This window comes from Macadamia integrifolia, chromosome 14 (assembly GCF_013358625.1).
Source record: "Macadamia integrifolia cultivar HAES 741 chromosome 14, SCU_Mint_v3, whole genome shotgun sequence".
NCBI classification, from domain to species: Eukaryota; Viridiplantae; Streptophyta; class Magnoliopsida; order Proteales; family Proteaceae; genus Macadamia; species Macadamia integrifolia.
The window spans coordinates 12,888,630-12,911,871 of record NC_056570.1 but is presented as its reverse complement, the minus strand read 5'-3'; the positions used below and the strand labels follow the sequence as shown (position 1 = coordinate 12,911,871).

Below are 23,242 nucleotides of genomic sequence, written 5' to 3'. Positions count from 1 at the left end.
AAAATCAAATATAGTTAATGGTTTTGACATGTTTAGATTTAACTCAAAACACCACTAAGACCACAGACCAATCCTAGTTTCAGCAAAGGGCCCAACCAAATTAGGCTCATAGAGTCAACCCGAGTTAGAACTATGACTCAGGCCACACTATTTGCAGTTTTGCACTAAGACCGATACAATTTTTCACGTGGCTGACGTTGGCCAAACTTCACTATGATTCAACCACAAGCCACTTTATGCCAGTGGTGCAATTTTGTAGGGATTTTCCAAATCTCAACGGTATTATCTCGCTCGTATCTCTTTCTTACTGCGCTTGCACCTAGACGTGTTGTAAGACCCTAGGAATGCCTAGAAGACTCTAAAACCCCAAAAAACAAAAGAAACTCTTCCTTGGCTAAGGAAGAATATTTTTCTTCATATATAGCCAAATTGGACCCTTGAAATCCCCCAAGAATGGAAGCAAAGAGAACCTTCCTTGGATGACCTTGAGGCTCCAAGGCTATAAATAGATGATTCCTGGCATGTTCTGGGAGGTTCCTCTAGCTATTCTGATGATTTATGTGTTCTTTGGAATCATATTTTGCAGCTAATTATGTTATTATTCGCCCTATTAGCAACAGCCGTGAAGTCTCTGTTAGACGCCATTAGTGGCAGGAACAAGAAAACTGAAAAGTGAAGATAAACGAACTGGAAAGGTTATGGAAAGAGGGCTTACTAGTGACCAAATGAAGTCTAGCAAAGAGATTCGAATGCTATGATAACGATGGCGGTCTTAGGCATGAGAAAAGTGAACCAAAGAATCTAACGACAAAGTCTCAGAGAAAAGTTGCAAGGAGGAACGAAGCAAACTCTCACGATTAAAGAAGAAGGGTAAAGGAAGAAGATGAACAATAGGCGGACTTAAAAAGACACATCTGCCCTCAAGCCAATGGGGGCATTTAGCTTGACACCCTACCGCATGGAGAGTCACAAGAACCAAACTAGCCAAATACGCATGTTCAGCTCCTCAAGCGCTTAATTGGTGGCGAGAATGTTGATGTGGTGCTACCCCATTCATCAACCTGTCAAAATCGTATATTTCAATCAAGAAAGGGCCACTGCCGCTTGAGCACGTGTTCCGGAAAACCCACGAAGCATTAATGACAAAGGAAAAGCAAGGTTCAAAAACCCAAAGGGCACACCCTCAAAGCGGTTGTTCTTCCGACATCGTTTGGTCACATCAGAAAGATGAAAATGCAACAATGGAAGCCAGACATGTTGGAGTAGATTACTCCTTTTGGGGGTTGGGGTTGATAAGACGCCATGTGGACTCAGTGGCACAAGGCATGTCAATCGGTCTGAGTATGGCTGAGCTTCATTCTCAATCGGTTACTAACATCTTAGTCGGCTATAGCACAGCCAGCCTATATTCACAGATGGATAGTTGCCGGTGACAAATCTACGCCTCCGTTTGATGTGAACAGCCAAGCCATATGCGAACTACAACTAGGGGTCCGGATAGGACATTATCTGAACTATGGCCGAGCGGTATGACCACAACCATTCCCATAAGCCTGGCATAGACCCTCTATCGGGTGTTCAACAGACGTAGGTCAAAAACCAAGCTACCGAATCAAGGTTGCTCGACACTTAGTGTCCATGAGATCCCTCGACGGAATGCGCTTTATAAGATGAAATATATTCATAATTTGATGTATAACCTCCAAACAAGGATTGGATCCATCCTAGTCGGGAAAAGATACTCATAAGGATTCCAAATCCTCCCTAAAAGAAAGGAGATCTCCTGGCACACACTAGAAATGAGAAGCTCTTGTAACTGGGACATCCTTCGGATTCACTCTCCTAATAAACTCTGGCCATGATCAGGACTCCTATCAAGACTAGGAGAGCTGCCGCAATGGGACTCTCTATCACTGCCATTCCTTGACTATAAATATACAGGTATGCCCCTTTCAAAGGGATCGACAATTTTCCATTCTTACTGAAACTTTTGTTTGCAGAGAGATCTAACTTAGGCATCGGAGATTCCCCCGCTGGATCAGCCGACATTCACTCTCTTGTTTGTTCCTCTGTGTAGGACGTGAGAACAGTCTAAGATGATTTCTTGCCGCAACAGAAACATGATGGATTTCATGTCTTTTTTACTTCTTCAAGTTCTTTAAGATCATACTCAAAACTTTTCAAAATAACAACTAATAGGAAATATCACTCGAACACATCAAACTATACCCATAAAACTTGAATACAAGAACATGAAATATACCCTTGTTAAACGGTAATGGCAGTTTTGGTACCATTAGGTACTAAACCAATATTTTGATATTGGTACTGTTGGGAATCCTGTCCCAGAACCATCCCAACCCGTTTATTCTTTGGTACAAAAATCATATCCAAATACCGTCTTGTTTATTCATTAAACGATATGATACCGGGTTTTAGCAGGATGATCCTAAGATGGTTCCCTGTTCTGATCCCAAATTGACAACCTTGGGTGAAACCAACAGATCAAAGACAATATAGGACGATCCGAATCAATATTGAGATTTAATTCCTTGTTCCCATTTACTGCATACCCTTATCCTAGTCCTGGAAATTTTTCCTTTCTTGGTACACTTCTTTTATGGTATACCTAGCAAAGTTGGATATCCTGAAAATTGATATGTTGGCATGGTAACTAGAAATAAAATACTGGGAAAAAAAAAAGTCATTAGCTAGGAAAAGTATACCATTACTTAATATTTAACGCATATATCTTAATTTTAAATCTTGAGTTCAAATTAACTACAGCACAGAACGACAGACAATAAGGAAAAACCTCAATAACCATTGAATGACAAACCAAAGGCATTGAGTTGAATACAAGAATTGGACTTCTTACAATGTGAATGTCATCATCAGACTACTCAAGAGACAGATCCCATTAAATCTTTGGGCAATCCAACTAATGTGATGTGACTGATGCTTTGAGTGTAGAATTTTCCATTAGAGCCTTGTGAGCAGCTTCTGCTAGCTATATGCTGATTATATAATTCCAACCTCCTAAGAATCATAGTAGAGCATTTTGATGTAGGTCTCCTTTTAGGGTTTCAAAGACTAGTTCAGGTTTTATATCTTTCATGGGATGAATATGGCAATCACCATAAGCATATTCAACCCCTAGATTCCTAGTAGGCTTTTACTAACTTCATACAGAATGAATCTGGATGGTCATGTGGTGTAATTTCATTTTTATAGTTGTAGACTACATGATGACAGGAAGAAGTATTAAAGCAGAAGCTCAAGGCCTTCTTCAAGGACTCAAGAAGGCTATTGATTTGGAATGGCAAGTAATAGAGATTTGGAATGACTCAAGGATCAAAACAAGCTGTTTTCAGGATTTACCACACGAGCGTGGCCTTCAGAGTTTCCTCCATTTGTTTTTGAATGTTTATGGTTTTTTCTAACAAAGCAGTTTTTTGTCTGAAGGATTGTAACGAGGTTGTTGGTTAGTTTAAGGTTTTGGCTTATAAAGTTATGCATAAGAAATCGTTGTTTCTCAATTTCTGGAGACTGTAGATGTTTGTTCTCTTATTGTTTATGTTTTTTATTTCATCAAAAAAAAAAAAAAAAAAATCTCCCCTTAGATTTATAGTAGCAGTTATATAGGCCAAGCTATATACAAAGAAATTATGGTCAGATCCGAATATGGTATCATGCATACATACACAATCATCCAAGTACAAAGAATTTTGCACATGGATTTCAAAAATTGGCAGGTAAAGAGGAAGGTGGCCAATCCGGATGAAAAGATTTAACATAAGCAGCAGTAGTAGCACTGGTAGCCTGAGGACATGCCATGGAGGCATTAGACAATATATTTTATTTTACATACCTTTTGTCAACAGTGGTATCCTCCGATGCAAGAGAAACACATGTTAGGAAAGAAAATGAAATTAAATGGAGAAAGAAATTTTAAGGCAATAGATGCTTACTGGAAAGTATCAAAAATCCAATATATGAATTTTCTGAAGCTAAAATAATGCTTTTATCTGGGAATTGTCTTGATCTAAAATTTCCCCATTACAAGATGAAAGAAAATTAAGCATATAAATGTCCATGGAAAAGATCAATATGAACTCGCGTGGTACAGCACTGTAAGTCTGTCTTACCCATCTGAAGTTACAGCCCGTTCTTTGCCATAATAACTTGTGATGCCACAAATTGTCAAATCTTTCACAAGGAACTATGATGGACATAAGTGCTAGGTTTAAAGTACCTAGTATCCTACTCCAATGCCTCCTCTTTATCAGGTGTCACATGTACCCTTCTGAGAAACCAGACATGGTTTCATTCAAGATAAGCATATTGGGGAAATGCCCACACTCCTATTTGTGTTTTGATAATAATAAACAAACCCGTAATCTTAACCTTCTACTAAGTGTGATTTAGCAAGAAGAAGAAGACCCAAAGCTATTTGGAAAAGTCAAGTCAATAACTCCAATAACAAGACATGAAGATGAAGTATTAAGAGTGGGAGCACCAAGATGAAGATCCAAGTATCAAGACAAGACAAAGACCTCTAGGATAGAGCTGTCCGTGTCATGCAACTTGTACCATCTTGATTTATATTGTGCACGCACTCATATATTGCATGTCATCATGTTAGATTGACCATAGGTGGAGGTGAACATGATAGAATACCAAGACTTGTGTTTTCTGTGAAAAACACTTGAACCTGAATCAAGGGCATTTTGGGCATTTAAAATGTTAGTATCAGGAGTTGAACCCTTTACAAAAGTTGTATAAAATTGAGTCACGATTCCAACACAACTGGTTTTAGTCAATCCGAGGTTGGACCGTTAAGTTATGGTTGATTTACTGACAACTATTCAGTCTGCCAAAACTGCCCCAGTCAAGGGTGGTCGACCGGCCCAAACCCCTAGTCAACCGACACTGGAAGAATCACATGGTGGTCGACCAAAAAATGACTTGGTCGACCGGCACAACCAAAGACCATAGGCAGTCAACCAGAAAAAAGTCTCGATCGACCGGCAAAAAGTCTCGATCGACTGGCCAAGCCCAGAATCAATTCAATGGCTATTTTTTTGCTCTAACGGTCACATCCGGTCGACCGGCACTTGGGGTGGTCGACCGGCATGGCCGATATATGACCGTTATGACCTGATTTTCTGCCTAGAAAGCTCTCTTAATCTCTCCTATAAATACCTAAGATGTTCTTAATGAACAAAGAACTATTCCTAAGTAATTAGAGAGCATTCAAAAGAGCTATAAAAGTCAAAAGCAATCGGCATCACTTGAGCAATTTGGTTCTCACTTTTCAAGAAGAAAAAGCTCAATTCTTCATCAAGTCTTCTTCATATTCTCACTGTGCAAGTCAAATACAAAGAGAAGACCTATAAGGTGCATTCATACATCTCATACTCATTTATTGCATCACACCGGAGGTAAGCCTCTTATTTCACTCTCTCATTTACTGTTTTACATCTTACTAGACTATACTTAGGACTGTGTAAGGATCCTCTTATCCTTAAAAGAGCTTTGGTGCCTCTCTACTGTAAAAAGGGATTGTAAAGGTGCTTCACTACCTATAAAAGAGATTTTTACGGATTCTCTTATCCTGAAAAGATTGTAAAGGTTTTCTACCCTACCTATTGTACTGAAAGGGAGAACTAGTTGAATACCTTATAAGAGGATTCTTGTAGGAAGTGGACTAGACCCGATTGAGTCGAACCACTATAAATTCTTGTGTCGTGTGATTGTGAATTCTATTTTTTTTATTTGCAATCACATTTGGGCTAATCTCAAAAAGAATTAAAATTCCGCTAGTATAACCTATTCACCCCCCTCTAGGTTATTTCAAAGCAAATTTATATTTATTTAGTAACATAAATTTTGTCTTACAGTGGTCTACAGCACTATTTTCCCCATAACATTATATCACTTAATCACATATGGCCTTATAGAAGTATATTTGGTGCCTAGATAAAGCCCATGATTCAAAGTTGTTAAAGAACCTACCACTAAGTCAAGCTCTATAGCCAACTCTTCAATATTTCTTAGATAATAAAATGAAATAGCCACTTCTCTAAATTCCTAGAGATTCCATTGAAAAATCCAAATACAAAATAATGGAAATATGAAGCCCCAAGCCATGTAAGAGATTTTATAAATCATGGTAATCATATGTGGTGTGTGTTCATTTATGCTTGAGTGTTTCCTGATGAAGAGGTATGATAGTTGAGAACCTTAGGAAATGGATCTTCTATTCTCCAAAGCTGCAATTGCTTTTTGGGAAAAAATAAATAAAGAAATAAAGATTAAGGTCTATAAATTTATGGGAGAAGTGCAACAAAATGGTTATGTGCTAACCATAACTCAACAGCCTCCAAGTTGGTCATGTGGATAGTTGATGTGGCTAATCTGACCATTGGATTGATAAGGTGCCCCTGATTCGGATAAAGTTAAATTAGGTTTTTCAACTCATTTAACCTTCCTCGTATTTTCAGACATTAAACCATCTTTACAACCATCTGGAAGCAATTTTTTGTCACACAGTAAAAGCTATTTATTTTCTAGGGGAACTGTAAAGTGGCAATTATAAATAGCCTTGATGTTAAGCATACCATAATGTTCATTTTGCTACTAACCTTCCTGGGTAATTTACAGCGGCACCCCCTAGAGAATGCCAGTATTATAGGAACACCCCTCTCTTTCACCAAATTAGACTCAGACCCTCTACCATCAGTCATTGTTACAGAATATATCAAGAATGTTGACATTAGCAATTCATTTTTTTTCTAAATACCATTTTACCCTTAAAAATAATGAAGTACCGAAATTACCCTTACCCTTGATAGTTTGATACCAAACCCTTGTAGTCCCCAAATTGATTTCACCACGGACCTTTCAGCGATGGCGACTACGATGGAAGAACATTCCCCTCCAGCAATCTCACCACATCCCTCCCTCTGTTTTGAATCCCATTAAGAGCAGTAGGAATCCTCATTAGCGGTGGGAGGTATTGCTGCTTACGGAGGCATTGACATCATCTTTTCACCATACGGCGACCATTGGCGGATGCTCCGTAAGGTTAGCGTCACAGAGATGCTAAATCACAAGAGGCTGGAAGCTATGTGTGGTCTCTGGCAGAGAGAGGTCCACCACATGGTGAGCCAACTCTATTCTAATGTTGGCTCTCCGGTCGACGTTGGGGAGTAGATGTTCCTCACCACATTCAACAACATAACCAATATGTTATGGGGTAATACACTTGAAGGGGAGAAGGGGCGGCGCACCACCGTCGAGGTTTGGGAAGATATTTATTTTTCAGTTTTTAAACCTTAACGCAAGATCATCCTTTCCTTACCCCTAGCAAGAACCAGACTTCTTTCTCTCAGTTCTTACAACTCCATTTGAAACTCCCAAGAACCCAACAGAGACTCAGAAAAAAGGAAAAAAGCTTTATTTCTTTTTTTTCTTTCGGGGTGAGATAGTTGAAGTAAGCATAGGGCAAAAAACAGATTCTTCTCCATAATACTTTTCACTATCTCCCATTTCTTCCATCTTCACCGAATTGAATATTTCCTCTCCTTCTCCTCCTCTACCTTCCAATCGGCACTTGTTGAAGTTCAAAACCCTATCAGTTTTTTTGGTTTATGTTAACGCCAATGGGGTTGCTTAGGTTGAACCTTTCTCGAGTTCGAATTCCGGAGCCCATCAATTGAATTTACAAACAAGTATGCTGCATTTCTTTCGATTCTTCGGTAAATTTTTTACTCACATTCTCTGTTCTTGAATACTACCTGTTCTTGATTCTTAAGTTAAGCATTTCTGAAAGGTTTTATCTTGATGTCTGTTCTTTTTGAGTTTCAGAAATCAGAGGGTGGATTGTTTATAGATATGAACTCGTTTCTTGCATTTGGGAAGGATTATGTCGGTTGGAACCATGAGAAGACTGTGAATCCTATTTACCTGCACATAAAGCAGATGAAGAAATCAGTACTTGAGGATAGACCTCTCAAGAAGCCGACCCTTCTTGCTATGGTATCTGACTCATGCATCTTTATTGGATGAGTTTTATGGCCTTTCAGAATCTACCAGTTCTGAAGATGCATCCTATAATGGACAAAGTTGTGAAGCTTCTTGGGGAGCCCAATATTTCTGATCTTTTTTCAGTGCTCGCGTGGCTTGATATCCAAGGCATTGGGCGGTGGATGAAGAAGGCGATTTCATGGTTCGATCAAGAGTTGGATTCTATCATCAATAAATGACGAGAGAGAGAGAGAGAGAGAGAGAGAGAGAGGGCGTTGGTGACGTGAAGAGATTGATGACAGCAAACAATAGAACCTCAGAAAAGGTTAGGTTGCTCTTGATAAAGAAGAAGAAGAGAGGGGTATTTTTGGGATAATAAAATAAGGGTGTTTCACTCATAAGGGCTAAAGTATCATTTCATAGCATCACTTAACAGGGACCGACAGTAAAGGGTCTGAGTCTAATTTAGTGAAAGAGAGGGAGTGTTCCTATAATACTGGCATTCTCCAGGAGGTGATGCTGTAAATTACCCTAAATTTATATATAAATAGTTTAAAATCATATGTCAACAATAAATTCCCAACTAAACTAGTATTCCGATTTAATGACAGACAAAATCGAAGAGTATTACTATTGTCAATAGCTTCTAGCATGCTAAGGTGTTGAGATGAAAGTGAGCAATCCTCATAGGAAGTGGCACCCATGAACACAATATGAACCTGCAAATAGTTAAAATAAGAACCATTATTAGGATCACCACCATCAACTCAACTCAACTCAGCCTTATCCCAACTAAACAGGGTTGGCTACATGGATCCTGTATCTCCAATTAATTCTTTTCAAAGGCATGAAAGACTCCAATCCTAAGCAATGCATGTCCTTCCTCACCACTTCTATAGTTATTGTAGGCCTACCTCCAGCTCTTTGAGCTCCTTCGATATTGATGAGCACATTTATGTGTGAAATCTAGGGTAGTAAAACATGCATTTTACATATTTAGAATAGAGCTACCTTTGGTTTTACTCTCTTTTTTCGGGTTTTATATTTTCAAGGCCTTAAGGACTATCGGGCACTATATCTCCAGTTTTAAATGTAAAGAGGTCATGTTTCTTTCCATGGTGACGAAGAGGATGAAATTCTGAACAAGATGGATGTGTTCAATTAAAAGTACACATCCGTTTGGTCACCTATACAAGTGATTATTCTTTTCGGGTTAGAAAAAGAATAATGGATCAGAACTGAACCGAGATGCAAAACCAGCCCGTTTGCAGTTGTGCCAAAGGTACAAGGAATATTTCAAATACCAACAAGGATCGATGAACCACACCCTTAAGTGATTGGAGATTCATTTTTGGTACCAGCAATTACCTAGCATAGTTGGTGAGTTGTGATGTGCAAAATTCCTTCCTTATTAGGAGGTCACAAGTTCAAACCTCTTGGTTACCATTTTTTGGAGATTTTTTTTGAAAGATTTTTTCTCGCCTACTCATCACTTAAAGCGAGGTCGGCCAAAGAAAAAAATGGAAAAAAATAGGAAAGAAAAAAAAAAAAAAGGAAAAATCATTTCAGAGGCTGCCCACGTTTCGAAAAAGAGAGAAAAAAAATAGGAAAGAAAATTTAAAAAAAAAAATAAGGGGAAAAAGGAAAGAAAAATCGTTGGAGATTCCCTACTTCTAACTTGGACGTCCTCCTCTACTCCTTTCCTATTCCCTATAAAAGGGAGTCCACAAAACCCTAAAGGGTTGTCCCTCTCTTCCTCTCTACTTCTCTCTTCTTAGGTTTTTTTTTAGTTGCTCTTTCTCTCTTTCTCTAGTTTTCTCTTTCTCTAGCTCTAGTTCTAGGTTTTTGCTTTATACATTTTTGTAAGTTCTTTTTATTCAATTAATGCAAGCACTTTTGTTTTTTATTCAATCTCTTATTTTTATTCTTTAAGCAATTGAAGTTGTAATTTTCAAGTTCTAGTTCTAGGTGACAAAAACAAGCTATGGAACATGTCTTTCAAGTTCAATTTTTTTCTTCAGATTTGTTTTCTCTAGTACTAGAAATTTCAGATTTGGTTATTCCAATCTGGTTTTTAGTACTGGTAGTATCTCAACTCGATCCAGTTTTCAGTTCAAGGATTGAAGTTCAAGTAAGTAGGCTCCTTTAGTAGTCTTTTGACCCCCCTCTCATTCCCTCTTCTTGCTACCCCTTCATTCTTAAAGTAGGATTTAAATTTCAGTTTTTACTTTGATGCTTTCCCTTTCCCCCAAGGTCCGTGGCTAGATGCATGTGTTGGCTTTGCCCCTCTCTAGCTAGGGAACCATCCTTTCATTTTGATTATTTACTTTTCAGCCCTTCCCCTAAAGCCAAGTAGAAAAGCCCTTATAAGAATACACTATGGTCAAGTAGGGAAGCTCATATTGTTTATGGTGCATCTCTCGGGCTAAGTAGAGATCCCTACTTATGTGCCTCTCTCTAGCTTTTTTCCCTTTTTATTTTATTTATTTACTTTTCAGTACTTTTATTTTCATTTATTTGCTTTTTAATTGTGTGGTTTGAGTATTTAAATTTCTATATGTGAATGGTTAGATCGCTTTTAGATGCATTTGTGTTAAGTCGATAGTTAGAATTAAATCACCATAATGAATCTGTGCACTTTTACATTATTAGAAGAAGTCTAAAATAAAGTAACTGCTCTCATTATTTTTGACCCATTAGCTATACTGATCCGTACGCTTGTGGTTACATTTTAAATTTTAACAGATATACAATAAATCACTTCTTTATATTGGAGCGTTCAAAGGCCCTCATTGAATATGTACATGCTACAACAAGTTTCTCGCAACTTATCATGAATAGGGGCATTGCCGAGGTTTGCACCATCATATACCCATAATATGAACTAAACACTTTTAACTGCTCGTTCAGTTTTTCGACAGCTTTTTAACTGCTCATTCTGGGAGCATTATGATTGTACAAGGAATTTTTCCTTTTAAAAAAAGGGGGGGGGTATTATTTTTACTTGTCTAACTGGATACTGCAAGAAGAAAAAAAATAAACATGGATGTTGAAGATCTTTGACCACACATTAACCGGATCAGAAGTTCATCTCATTTTAAAGTCCAGGTTCATGCGGTCACAATGGACAGAATTTAGAATGACAACCCAAATAACTGCACTGGCCAAAGAGGCAAATCACATTGCTCCCATTCCCATGTAACAGAAATTCTGCCAATTCAGTAATGGAACTGCATAATCCATTTAATCATTTCACCTCAATCTGGCTCGATCCCGGTTTCTTCAAGATCCCTAATCCAATCATCTCATTCCTCACTCGTTCAACATCATCCCATCTCTCGGCTTCAGCATAAGTATTTGATAGCAAAACCCAATCTCCATCTCTAAGAGGCTCCAGTTCAGCTAGCCTTTGAAAGGCCTCCTCTGCCAACTCGACATGCCCATAGTTCCGGCAAGCACCCAGCAATGTTCGCCAGAGGACACAGTTTGCACCAAATGGCATTGTTTTGATAATGTGATAAGCTTCATCCAGCAAACCACATCTGCTAAGAAGATCAACCATGCATCCGTAATGCTTAATATCAGGCATGATCTTGTACTCTCCAATCATACGGGAAAAATATTGACGACCCTCTTCAACCAGGCCTTTATGGCTACAGGCAATCAGAACACCAATAAAGGTGATCCGGTTGGGCCTAACCTCATCAAATCTCATTTCCATGGTCGAAAACAACTCCAGTGCTTCCTCACAGTAACCATGAACAGCCAAAGCCACAATCATCGCGTTCCAACAACTTACATGCTTCATCTTCATCCCATCGAAAACCACCCAAGCCAAATTCAAGCTCCCACACTTTGCATACATATCCAGCAGAGCATTCCCTAAGAACCCTTCAATCTTAAACTCTTGTCTTTTCAATAGCTCATGAATCTCCCTTCCAAAGTCCAGTGCTCCCATTTCTGCACATGCCCCCAGAACAGATATGAGTGTTATCTCTGTCGCTTCAACCCCGCAAGCCTGCATTTCACGAAAGAGCTCCAATGCCCCACTGTAATCTTTACTCTGAACATAACCAGCGATCATTGAATTCCAAGAAACAGCATCTTTTTCAGGCATTTCTTCGAACACCCTCCTTGCAGCTTTGATATTACATAATTTAACATAACGGGCAATCAGGGTATTCCAAGAAACCACATTTTTCCTAGGAATCGATTGCAGCAGCAAATCTGCTGATTCAAAATCATATATCCGATCATATGCTGCAATCATGGTATTCCATGAAGCAACTGTCTTCTCCTCCATTTCATCAAACACCCGGCGTGCAAGATCAAGGAAACCAAAATGAGAGTACAAATGAATTAACGAATTCTTGACAAAATGATCACAGACAAAGCCTGTCTGAAGGGCCCTACAATGAATCTCAGCTCCTTTAACAGAAATTTCGAACCCGTAAAGCTTCTCGTCCTCTTCCCTCCTAGAAAAAACTCTAGCACAGGCCTTGAGAACATATGGGTAAGTGAAATGATCGGACTTCACGTTCATAAGTTGCATTTGATTATAGAGAAATATGGCTTCGAAAGGGAAGATGCTCTGAGAGTAAGCTCTGAGCATGGTATTGCAAAGGAAGGTATCTTCCATGGTGGTTTCCTCGAAAACTGCCCTGGCATACGCGAGGCTTCCTGAGGTCGATAAAGCAGAGAAAGTGATGAATTTGGCGATCACTGAAGCGTGCCCAGTGAGACCCGTTTTGATGATAAGAGCTTGAGTTTGTCCCAGTTCTCTCATAGTAGAAATTTGTTGAAGTCGGGATAAGACGGATGAAACAGTGGCTCTCCACATCTTCCATGTCTGACGGTTAGAGCGATTTCAAACGCTTCAAACTCAAACAGAGAAGACTACGTCGATTGTTCAGAGAATTCTGTATATTAAAACACATTGTGCAGGAACGCACCCCATTAAAGTATTAAAATTTCAAGGCCAAGGACCCAATCATGGGTTGCTTTCAAACCAGAAGGACCCATCTTTGTAACTGCAACCAGCGGGACTATGAGACTATGATGAAAGCTGAAAAATGAGAGTTAAGAGGAAAGAGGTAACAGCCCAACAAGGCACGAGGTCCCAGTTAAGTGGGGTCAGCCACAGGGATCCAATCCTCGCTTCTTCTTACTTGGGTATCCTCGGATTTTCTCTGGACATGGCCATACTATCTCAAACGAATTTCATGAAGCTTATCGTTGATCGGGACAATTCTTAAAATAACTCTAATAGATGTTTATTTCTTACTTTATCCTTCATAATTTTGCTGTACATCTATCTTAACATCCTCATCTCAGCTACACTTAACTTCTTTATATAATAGTACTTATCTGCTCAACATTCCGCCTGATATATTACTGTTGGGCGAGCAGTATTACAAAATTTTCCCTTAAACTTTAAAGGGATACACGAATAGCATAACACTTCGGAAGCACTTCTCCACTTCATCTATCCCACCTTAATTCTTTTAGAAATGCCTTTAATATTGTCCATCCCGTTTAATTCTCTATTCCTCTCTTTTATTACTTGATGATATTTGTGACATGGCCTTGGATCTCTGTTCATACTGCTCTGAATGATTCATATTTTTCTCTTTAAAGGATTCCAGTAATTCTTTTGGTGTGGAGGCATATTATCATTTGGTAAAATCATATGCCGATTCTTTATTTGACTCCACTTAGCTGCCAACTCAGCTGATCCATGTTCAGATAATTCCCATTCATTGGTGGTGATTGGTAGATGATAGTGTACATAATGGCAACCTAAACCGTTCCACAGGGAAGAAAGCCGGCAACAACACCTTTATGCTCCCTGCAATTTCTCTGATAGCATCAACTCATCCAACATGCTTAGCCCTTATACAAGCATGCACTTCAATGAGGCAATTCCTACAAATTCATGCCCAAATGATCCGAAATTTTCTATTCGAAGACCCATTTGCAACCAGCAAATTGGTCGAGTTCTGCGCTGTTTCAGACTTTGGAAACCTTCATTATGCCCACAAATTGTTCACTGGAATTCCCCATCCAAACACTTTCACTTGGAACACAATTATCAGAGGCTATGCCAAATCTCCCTTCCCTAAACCCTCTCTACATCTCTTCAACCAAATGCTACAGTCTGGTTACACCCCTAATTCCTTCACCTTCTCTTTTGTAATCAAAGCATGTTCTCATCTCGCTGCCTACAATGAAGGGCGGCAAATACATGGGTTTATCTTGAAGTCTGGGGTTGATAGTGATGTGTTCTGTGTCAATGGCTTAATCCACATGTATGCAACTTGTGGAAAGATTAGTCTTGCCCGAAGATTGTTTGACACTAGTTGTGGCAAGAATTTAGCTTCTTGGAGTTCAATTTTGTCCGGGTATGTTAATTGCGGACTTATCGAACAGGCTCGTCGGTTGTTTGATGAGATGCCTGAAAGGGGTATTGTTTCTTGGAATGCGATTATTAATGGGTATTGCAAGTGTGGCAGAATTGAAGCTGCCAGGGAGCTTTTTAATTTGATGCCTTCTCGGAATGTAGAGTCTTGGAATACTTTGATTGCTGGGTATGCTAAGTGTAGTCTTATATATTGCTCTCGCAAGTTGTTTGATGATATGCCTACAAGAAATATTGTTTCTTGGAGCACCATGATAACTGCATATGCACAAGGGGCCCAACCTAACGAGGCCTTGGCTTTGTTTCAGAAGATGAAAAATGCCAAGGTGACACCCAATTGGGCTGCCATAGTGAGTGTGCTATCGGCTTGTGCACAACTTGGAGCCTTGGATCAAGGCAAAATGATCCATCTCTTTGTAGACCAGAGCAAGATGAAGGTTGACTCTATAATTGGTACAGCACTTATTGACATGTATGCGAAGTGTGGGAGCATAGAAAATGCAATAAGGATCTTCAATATGTTGGCATCAAAGGATGTGTTCTCATGGACAGCCATGATTGGAGGACTAGCAGTAAATGGCAATGGCAAGAAAGCTTTGGAATTATTTGGTCAAATGGAAAGAGCTGGGGTGAGGCCTAATGAGGTCACCTTTGTTGGTGTGCTCTGTGCCTGCTGCCATGGTGGGTGGGTGGAATTGGGTAGAAAATATTTTAATTCAATGAGACCAGTATATGGTATTGAACCAAAAATTGAGCATTATGGTTGTATGGTAGACACACTTGGACGTGCTGGCCTTTTGGAAGAAGCAGTTTCTTTTATAGAAACCATTCCCATGAAAGCAAATCCTGTGTTATGGGGTGCTCTGCTTGGAGCTTGTTGGATACATGGGAATGCCAAAATAGGGGAATATGTAGGTGACCACCTTGTTAGCCTTGAACCCAATGATTCTGGTGTATACGTGCTTTTGTCTAACATCTATGCCACTGTTGGAAGGTGGGATGATGCAAGGAAGATGAGAATGTTAATGAAATCAAAAGGCCTACAAAAGAGCCCTGGTTGTAGTTCAGTAGAGGTCCATGGTACAATTCATGAATTTTATGTGGGAGATAAATCTCACCTTAGTGCAGAAGAGATCTATATGATGTTAGAGAAGATCACATCAAGATTGAGAAATGCAGGGTATACACCAAATACATCTCCAGTGTTGTTTGACATAGAAGATGAGGAAAAAGAAAGTGTTGTTTCATATCACAGTGAGAAATTAGCGATAGCCTTTGGGCTCATCAGCACTGAAGAAGGTGTCCCCATCAGAATAGTCAAGAACCTTCGAGTTTGTCGTGATTGTCACACTGCTATGAAGTTCATATCTAAAATTTTTAATCGAGACTTAGTCTTGAGGGATAGGAATGTGTTCCATTACTTCAAAGATGGGTCTTGTTCTTGCAAAGACTATTGGTGACATCTCTATCGAGTTATATGATAGCCTTCTCTTGTATAGCTGAGCTGTTGACTATGCCTTATCAATGACCAGGTCAACGATGATCTTCAAGTTGATGCACGTCCTCTCACCAATGACGATACAATGTTGATTGATGAAATGTTAGACAATGACCTACAAGATGTTGAGCCTGCTGAAATGCACCAAACTTGGTTCGAATGGAACACACTGCCATTAGTTAAGGATGAACCAGAAGTAGAATTAAAAGATAAATTTTCTGATGACTCAAAAAACGGGGAGACATTGCCAAGAACCATTTCAGCCCCAAAGAGTCTTGTGGCTTTGATAGTCCTTGCTTGAGAATTCCAAGAGACAAAATTATAAAGGTTTTATTTACTGTTTGCATTGATGTTGAATGATTTTTCTATATGTCCAGTGGAGTTTTCCTTTTACATATGTGTTGTGTTGCTATCTATAGATACTTTGCCATAGGAACATGGTCTCTTTTAGTTGACATTAAGATTTTGTTATAGACTTTTCTTCCAGTTGACATTGTTTGATGTATTGAGTGTTAGGCAAAGGCCACCACAAAACTTTTAACAACCAAAATTGAAATTGATGGCTCAAGTTAGAAGAAATATTTCAAGTGAAGCACCTAAGGTCGTGTTTGGTTCGCTGATTCCATGGAAAGTATCTCTGTAGAATCATAATTCTGATTTTTTTTAAACTGTCTGGTTGCTTGAGGACTTGATTCGTGTTAGAATCATTGTTGCTTATAAAAAGTGATTCAAACCATAATTCACCTATTTGAATTCCAAATTTCAAACGGGGTTGGTAGCCTAGTGGAATGAAGCCCTTGTCTCATCACCGGCTGATTGTGGATTCGAGTTGGCACGTCCCAAAGGATTATTTGGCTGATTATGTACTTTTATTTTTGGGCCAGAGATTCATTAAGCCGTCAAAAATCACTAAGGACATGGATGTTGACTCTGTAAATTCTTTATGAGTTATCTTTGTGAAGTTCTCCAGTAATTAATTTGAAGTTATAAAGCCAAGCGTTTGGTATGAATTGTGTCACAACCTGTCATTCTTAAAATTTTCCATTCTTTCAATTTCTCTTCCAGGACCATGGTTATGGCAGAGTGCTTTTCTTTGGTGTTTGATGTTTCCTTTTACTTCTAATCCAATGTGTGGAGTTGGTTTTGTTTTGGAAAAAACAGTCTTGTATTGAATTGTCTCCTTGGCAAAAACTGGAAAGAGACTAGATTAATCCTTCCAGTCTTAATAAATTTATATAATCTTGTAAGGCTGAAGTCATGGTTGGTTTTCTATCAGTCCTATAAACATTTAGAATTAGATCATTGAACAGTGTACAAGTTGAGGCAAATATGGGGCCAATTTAATTCTACAATGGCAGCAATATTCTCCAAGCCACTATACGTAAAAAAATGTACATAGCCACCGTTGAAAGTATACATTGTATCTCCATCTTGACTCTTCTTTTTGGTAACATAATCGAACCTACTATGATGACTGAAAGAAGAGAGCATAGACAATGATGCATAAAATTGAAAAGATAATGATAAAAATATCAATGGTGAGAGCTGTCATAGCTTGATCACTCAATTCCATGTTTTTCCCACCTAGACGATCAACCATATCTGGTACAGACTCCCAATTTCGCACTTCTTGCTCACGAGGATCCTCTAATTTCATCTTCATCTTCTCAGCTTTTCGACTGGCAGCCTCCTTCGCCAATGTCCAATCGTAGAACTTTCGGCTCTCTTCACCACTCAATGTATCATATACCTCTCTTAGTTTCATAAACTTAGTGGATGCCTTTTTTAATGGTAGTGAAGTTGTATCAGGATGGTACTCCTTTGATAGCCTCCGATAAGCCGCTTTGATCTCTTCTAAGTCAGCGTCGGCAGATACTCCTAAGAACCTGAACATGCAATCTCCAATCTAGGTAGTAAGTTTACAAAAATTTAGGATTTATCATGCAATCCTTATATATAACAATTTCATATGGTGATATGCTCAGTGTAACCAAAGGTGGTTAAAATGGGACAGGAAACTCCATTTTAGTTTTGGTCCTGTTGTGATTTGGGCTTGAGTGTTTTCAGCTTGGGCCAGGCCTGGCCCGGCACTTATATGATTTGAGTTATCAATGGTTGGCATTTGTGGTAATGCATGTGCCTATGGAAGTAGTTGAATGTAGGCAATACTGAGCCAACTGGACACTTCTAACCACCCAACAATACAACTCCATCTGATCGATTAGGATTGGAAATTATACTATGACCGATGGGAGGATAGAATTTCCATACAGAAAAGAGTAAATGATGATTTCAACATGAGACCCGTACCAATTGAAAGGTCCAAAGTATTTTGTCAAGGGATAGGATGAGAACCTTAAGAATCAGGATAGAGTTTGAAGCTATAACTCAAAGATATATGGAGAGAGAGAGAGAGAGAGAGAGACTCACTGGTAATGAGAATCAGAGTAATCATTCAACAAATCAGAGTAATTTTCCCCTAATAAGAGATTCTGTTGTTCGTCCTCAATTGTTGGCTGTTGTGAATTACTAGGCCCTCCAATCCAACCCTCATCCGGATTGTCCCAGTGAATTCTGGTATCAACTCCTGCTGGGGCCCTTCTGCTCTGGCCAGAGGGGGTTTCCGATGCAAAACTACGAAAGCTGATTCGTCTACCACTGCTGTTGCTTCTGCTTCTTATCTGGGCTTCCTCCAACTTCTTGCCTCCTTTCAGGCTTCCGAGGAGGAAAGACAAGGCTAGAGGAGACGTGCTGAAAGCCATGGGACGCCTGGTTTTGACAGAATGACGAGTAAAAATGATTATTCATGCAACGTACTTGTGCTTAGCTCTGTCGGAGAAACAAAATGGTTCTTCTCACCTCTCGTTTCATGGCACACACAGAAAGAGAGGGGAGGGGGATGGGAGGAGGAAGAGGGAAAGGCCAAGGTGGGTCCCCTCTATGGGCTCTTAGATTCTGCCACGTGCAGCTGATTTTAAACATTTTGACACTTGAATAGAGAGAGTCTGGCCAACCTATTCATAGATATTTTGCATCAGGATTGGATCAGCCAGATTGGCTGAGTCAACTCAGTACCACCATTTACCAATCCACTCGTTACTACCTAATCCCAGACTGGAATCAGATCCCCTCCCACGCGGGAGGGAGCCCAGGCACATCTAACGGCTGGTAGCATTAGACACACTCAAAGGTGCTCCGAACAACCGGATATGTGACAGGCTCTCTCTTGGGAGAGAATCTGGTTCCCGGGCTGGACTCTTAGTGCATGTAGAGCTTCTACTAAAGGTGGTAGGATATTCCAAGTTTCAATTTTGGTATTTACCTTAGTAGAAAGTTTTGCTTCTTCCACGGTGAAGGAAATCAACGATCAAATATATCCGCCCCATTATTATAGGGAGTCATTCGTAATACCACATCAGTCTGATTCATCGAAGATTAAGGGGAGAGGGAGTGTTAAAATTAACAAGGGCTGGGAGAAGTTCATTAAAATTTCAATTTAAAAAGAGTAATTTTTCGATCTCTAGCCATCGTTCATAACATTACTTATAAGAACAATTACATATATCACTAGTTTTGTATTCAATATTGTATATAGAGCTGTAAGTTACTCCATAAAATTAAAAACACAACCAAAAAAGAAACATAAGCAATTCAATCATCCAAGGCTATAATCATGAGTGCCTGCGCCTCTTGACATTATCTTCTGTGTATGATTCCCACTTCCCATGATCAAGTACGCTCAGGTCACCCAGTTCAGCTATGGCTAGCAAATACTGGGTCAGCTTCACCAGCTCCTGATCAGTGCCACGGTTCGCATGGGCCTTCCTGAAAGGCTTGATTGTAAGACCATTCTGTGGGTTCATCACAAAATTCCTCCGAAGGTCATCGAACATGATAGTATTTTTTGAATTATAGAACTGCAAGACGAGGTAAAAAGAGACTATCTTGTCAATCAAAGAACTTGATAATGCAAAAATAACAGCAATAAGATGAATCTTGTTAGTTAACAAACCTCTGGAAAGTGAGCCCAGATAAGACCAAGCGGTTTGCAATCGAATATTCCACGAGAATCTGATTGCACTGTAATCATTGCCAAGTGATCCAGCATAGCAGTAATTTTATAGTTAGGATTATTGAGTACCCCAAGTTGTCCCATCTTCAATTCTACCCACTTCATGCTGCAGAAAAGGAAATAAAACATGTGGCACCAGGGATTTACACATTGAAATCCAAATTAAAGAAAGGTCCACAGGAAATGGATGAACAGCTACACTAATATACGGCATAACCTTGAAAGAGGAACAAGTATGTACAATGAAGAATAAAGAAAAACAAAGATGAATGCTTCCCAATGACAATGAATTTCTCCATATCCCCTGTGAAACCCAAACAAAAGACAAACCTCATCCTACAATTTCTTTCATTATTTTAGTTTCCTAGTTAGTTTATGTAATCTGATTAGTTAAAGATTGGGTTAGGCCTTTCCTTTTTAGTGTTTGAGTAATTTTATAGTCTTCAATAGATGTTTATAAGGGGCTACAGCCTTGTACCCGAATTTGATTAATGAGATTTTAGCTTGAACCTTTTCTTTTGCTGTTGAGAAAGTATGCATGCCATGAGATACAGTCAAGGGTGGGAAATCCTTGGGATCAGTGTGATTCTGATCCAGCCATCTAGGACTACTAGTGGGAAGCCAAAGGCCACATTCTTCTTTTTCTATTCTTTGTTTTACAAGTAAGTTGTTGCTTACTTTTGTTACCATCTTTCATTCTCTTGTTCCTGCTGTTGAGTACAATTCTTGAAGTAATCCTTTGATTTATTTAGATCTTCTAGAGGGTTGGACGCAAGGCTTTTTTTTTTTTTGAATTAAGCAATTCAGCCATCCGATCGCATTCAACTTTTGACCAGACCTTCTATTTCTTTAAAATAGATATCTGAGACAATTCTGACACTCAGGGTCAGGTCTGAACATATTTTTTTAGTTCCAATTCTGCCCCCCTCTTCTCAGAACCTGAACCGACTACTGTTTCTGTCCTCGTAATACTATTGGTTTGTTTACAGTTTCGTGCCTAGGCAGCAGTTTTTTTTTTTTTTTTATCAGAGATCAATTGGGACTATTTGACCTAATTTCTAACCTAATGGCCTGAAAATTACCATAACACCCTCCATCTGATTGCTAGATTTTGTTCTATGTTATTTCATTCAAAAACTACTTGCCTATCACTCTGTTTTCGATCCTGTTTTGGTACTGTTTTATTCCTTATTTATACCACATTACACTTCTGAACCCATTTCTAAATGTTTACTAGCTACATAATGTGAGAATTTTATGGACTGTTCCCCAATTCCATTTCCTATCAGCAACCATGGTCCATGAGGACCATGAAAACTCCTCACAGAACATAGGAACCTAACCTGGTTGCAGACCAAATGATGATATCATACTCAGCATAAACAGCTGTGAGAAACTCGTGAAGATCTGCAGAGCCACACACATGTTTAATGTTAAAAAACTGCTAAGAGGCACAAAACAAGCATAAGGAGATCTATCATTGCCCCGAGAAGACAACTCACATGGCCGCATAAGCTCAAGTGGATTCTCTGCTGTGGACCGGTGATCAAAAAGTGTATAATCAATATCAAGAACAAGCAGTTTCCTCCCTTCTCGACATGGATTAAGGAGCTTAATCTGAAATAGAACATCAAGGTTCAAAACATAAGGCAACAACATGACACAGCCATGCTAAAATGTATCACCCCCTGTCCATTCAATCAGTGAGGTCCATAATAAATAATGTAATTCAATGTACTCTTAGATTAATAAAAAATTTCAGTGCCAATTTTGGGACATTCAAACCCCTTTTAACATATTATCAATATATATGCTACCGTAAAACCTGAAAAAATGTAACAGGTATGACCGTATGATAGGCATCTTGAGGTACCAAATAACAACGGATGATAAGTTTATAGTAATCAAGCCAGTGCATATATTGTATTTTTTAGAGTGAAACTAATATGTATATGTCAGCAACATATTCCATGAGAGGATTTATCACATGCTATGTTACTCATAAGACAATCTGACCCCATTTAGTTGGGAAAAGGCTAAGTTGAGCTGAGCTTATTCTATTCATAAGAAAATCAATAATAAAAAAGACAGGATGAAATAAAATAATTAAAAAAAAAATCCAACAAATATGTTTTAACATGCAAGATAATCAACAATTGACCTTGTACTGATCAACACGGCGTCTCAGTTTCTGCTTGTTAACATCTTTGTCTTTAATGTGAACAGCTTCTTTTTCTCCGAGTTCAAAATCATCAATAATCTCGGGGGCATCGACTGGATCAACAATAATATCATCTTCCACGGTACTGTAAAGTCAGTGTAAGGAAACTGCAAGATTAGTGAAATTTATCCACACTCAATAATTTCAAAACCCATACAAAATTGATAGGACAGTCCACATGCATGTGCAAGGTTCAACTGCCTCTTTATATAAACATCACATATAGATATAAGATTTCCTAAAATATTATATCTCAAAAATTATTGACATAAATTAACATTTCTGGAGTATAGAACAGTTAAAAAGTCTTTTACTGTAGTAACTGGTGTATCAGCACTCAGATTTCAAAGTGTTGTGATGAGGGACACAGAGGCATGATCAGAAACTACAATACTGATAAAAATCTCCAGACAAATTTCAGGAGCAATAAATGTTTTAATTTCATAGTTACAGAAACAATTCAATAAACATAGTCAGAAAATGCACCATTCAATCCCACAAGACCAAAATTTAATGCACAGGAAAGAATAAGCCCCTAATCATGGGTTCAGTCAAAGATTAAAGTATCAGTATCGGTCGCCGTCTCGGTCGGCCAAGTTTAAGATATGTATTGGAGATACGTTAAGATATGCTAAAGATCAAGGATTAAAGTATTAATATCGGTCGCCGTATCAGTCGGCTAAATTTAATATACGTATTGGAAGGTATCGTATCGTATCATATCGGATATACTTTAAACCATGGGTTCAATCACCTAATCCCAAGTTATTCCTTTGAGTAAGAATATATACAAAAAGTTGAGTCACTAATAACATCAAACATTTTGAATAATTTAATCCAACTGGACCTTAAACAGAATTTGGAGAAAACCTTCCTCAGAGAAATTCATATACACAATCACTTGGTGAGAAGATTCTGAAACAAATAAGTTAGTGAGGAAGAAGTTGGTCAATGCATTGTCTTGCTGAACAACCCCTAATGAGATTTTTTTTTTTTTTTTTT

At 38.8% G+C, this 23,242-nt stretch overlaps 5 protein-coding genes across 5 annotated transcripts in view; 1 reads left to right on the top strand and 4 right to left on the bottom strand.

Moving 5' to 3' along the window:
* LOC122060632 (subtilisin-like protease SBT4.3) overlaps positions 1 to 2,827 on the bottom strand; it is an 11,662-nt gene extending 8,835 nt beyond the window's left edge. Inside the window, exon 1 of the mRNA XM_042623760.1 lies at positions 2,745 to 2,827. Within this exon, the coding sequence (XP_042479694.1) occupies positions 2,745 to 2,827 (83 nt within the window). The remainder of the gene's footprint in view (positions 1 to 2,744) is intronic.
* Positions 2,828 to 10,900: 8,073 nt separating this feature from the next.
* Positions 10,901 to 13,201, bottom strand: LOC122061193 (pentatricopeptide repeat-containing protein At5g15300-like). Its single transcript, XM_042624406.1, has one exon. It carries the CDS (start codon positions 12,869 to 12,871, stop codon positions 11,279 to 11,281), a length of 1,593 nt encoding a protein of 530 aa, XP_042480340.1. The 5' UTR covers positions 12,872 to 13,201; the 3' UTR covers positions 10,901 to 11,278.
* Positions 13,202 to 13,425: 224 nt separating this feature from the next.
* LOC122061111 (pentatricopeptide repeat-containing protein At1g08070, chloroplastic-like) lies at positions 13,426 to 16,438 on the top strand. The gene has a single exon (XM_042624300.1). It carries the CDS (start codon positions 13,873 to 13,875, stop codon positions 15,907 to 15,909), a length of 2,037 nt encoding a protein of 678 aa, XP_042480234.1. The 5' UTR covers positions 13,426 to 13,872; the 3' UTR covers positions 15,910 to 16,438.
* An 870-nt stretch (positions 16,439 to 17,308) lies between these two features.
* LOC122061836 (NAD(P)H-quinone oxidoreductase subunit T, chloroplastic-like) lies at positions 17,309 to 18,909 on the bottom strand. The gene is made up of 2 exons (XM_042625329.1): positions 18,378 to 18,909; positions 17,309 to 17,833 (listed from the first exon to the last, which is right to left on the bottom strand). The coding sequence occupies exons 1-2, from the start codon at positions 18,707 to 18,709 to the stop codon at positions 17,413 to 17,415; spliced, it is 753 nt and encodes a 250-aa protein (XP_042481263.1). The 5' UTR covers positions 18,710 to 18,909; the 3' UTR covers positions 17,309 to 17,412.
* A 491-nt stretch (positions 18,910 to 19,400) lies between these two features.
* Positions 19,401 to 23,242, bottom strand: part of LOC122061835 (ubiquitin-like domain-containing CTD phosphatase) — a 24,115-nt gene continuing 20,273 nt past the window's right edge. The window contains exons 2-6 of the mRNA XM_042625328.1: positions 22,181 to 22,325; positions 21,522 to 21,636; positions 21,363 to 21,426; positions 19,960 to 20,125; positions 19,401 to 19,864 (exon numbers count right to left, since the gene is read on the bottom strand). Of these exons, the coding sequence (XP_042481262.1) occupies positions 19,619 to 19,864; positions 19,960 to 20,125; positions 21,363 to 21,426; positions 21,522 to 21,636; positions 22,181 to 22,325 (736 nt within the window). The 3' untranslated portion in view covers positions 19,401 to 19,618. The remainder of the gene's footprint in view (positions 19,865 to 19,959; positions 20,126 to 21,362; positions 21,427 to 21,521; positions 21,637 to 22,180; positions 22,326 to 23,242) is intronic.

What these genes read in the sequence shown, in the direction of transcription:
- LOC122061193 (XM_042624406.1), bottom strand. Translation starts at nt 12,871, where the DNA reads ATGTGGAGAGCCACTGTTTCATCCGTCTTATCCCGACTTCAACAAATT.
- LOC122061111 (XM_042624300.1), top strand. Translation starts at nt 13,873, where the DNA reads ATGCTCCCTGCAATTTCTCTGATAGCATCAACTCATCCAACATGCTTA.
- LOC122061836 (XM_042625329.1), bottom strand. Translation starts at nt 18,709, where the DNA reads ATGGCTTTCAGCACGTCTCCTCTAGCCTTGTCTTTCCTCCTCGGAAGC. An exon ending in TACTCTGATTCTCATTACCA is followed by an intron (nt 17,834 to 18,377) that starts GTGAGTCTCTCT and finishes TTGCATGTTCAG; the next exon opens with GTTCTTAGGAGTATCTGCCG.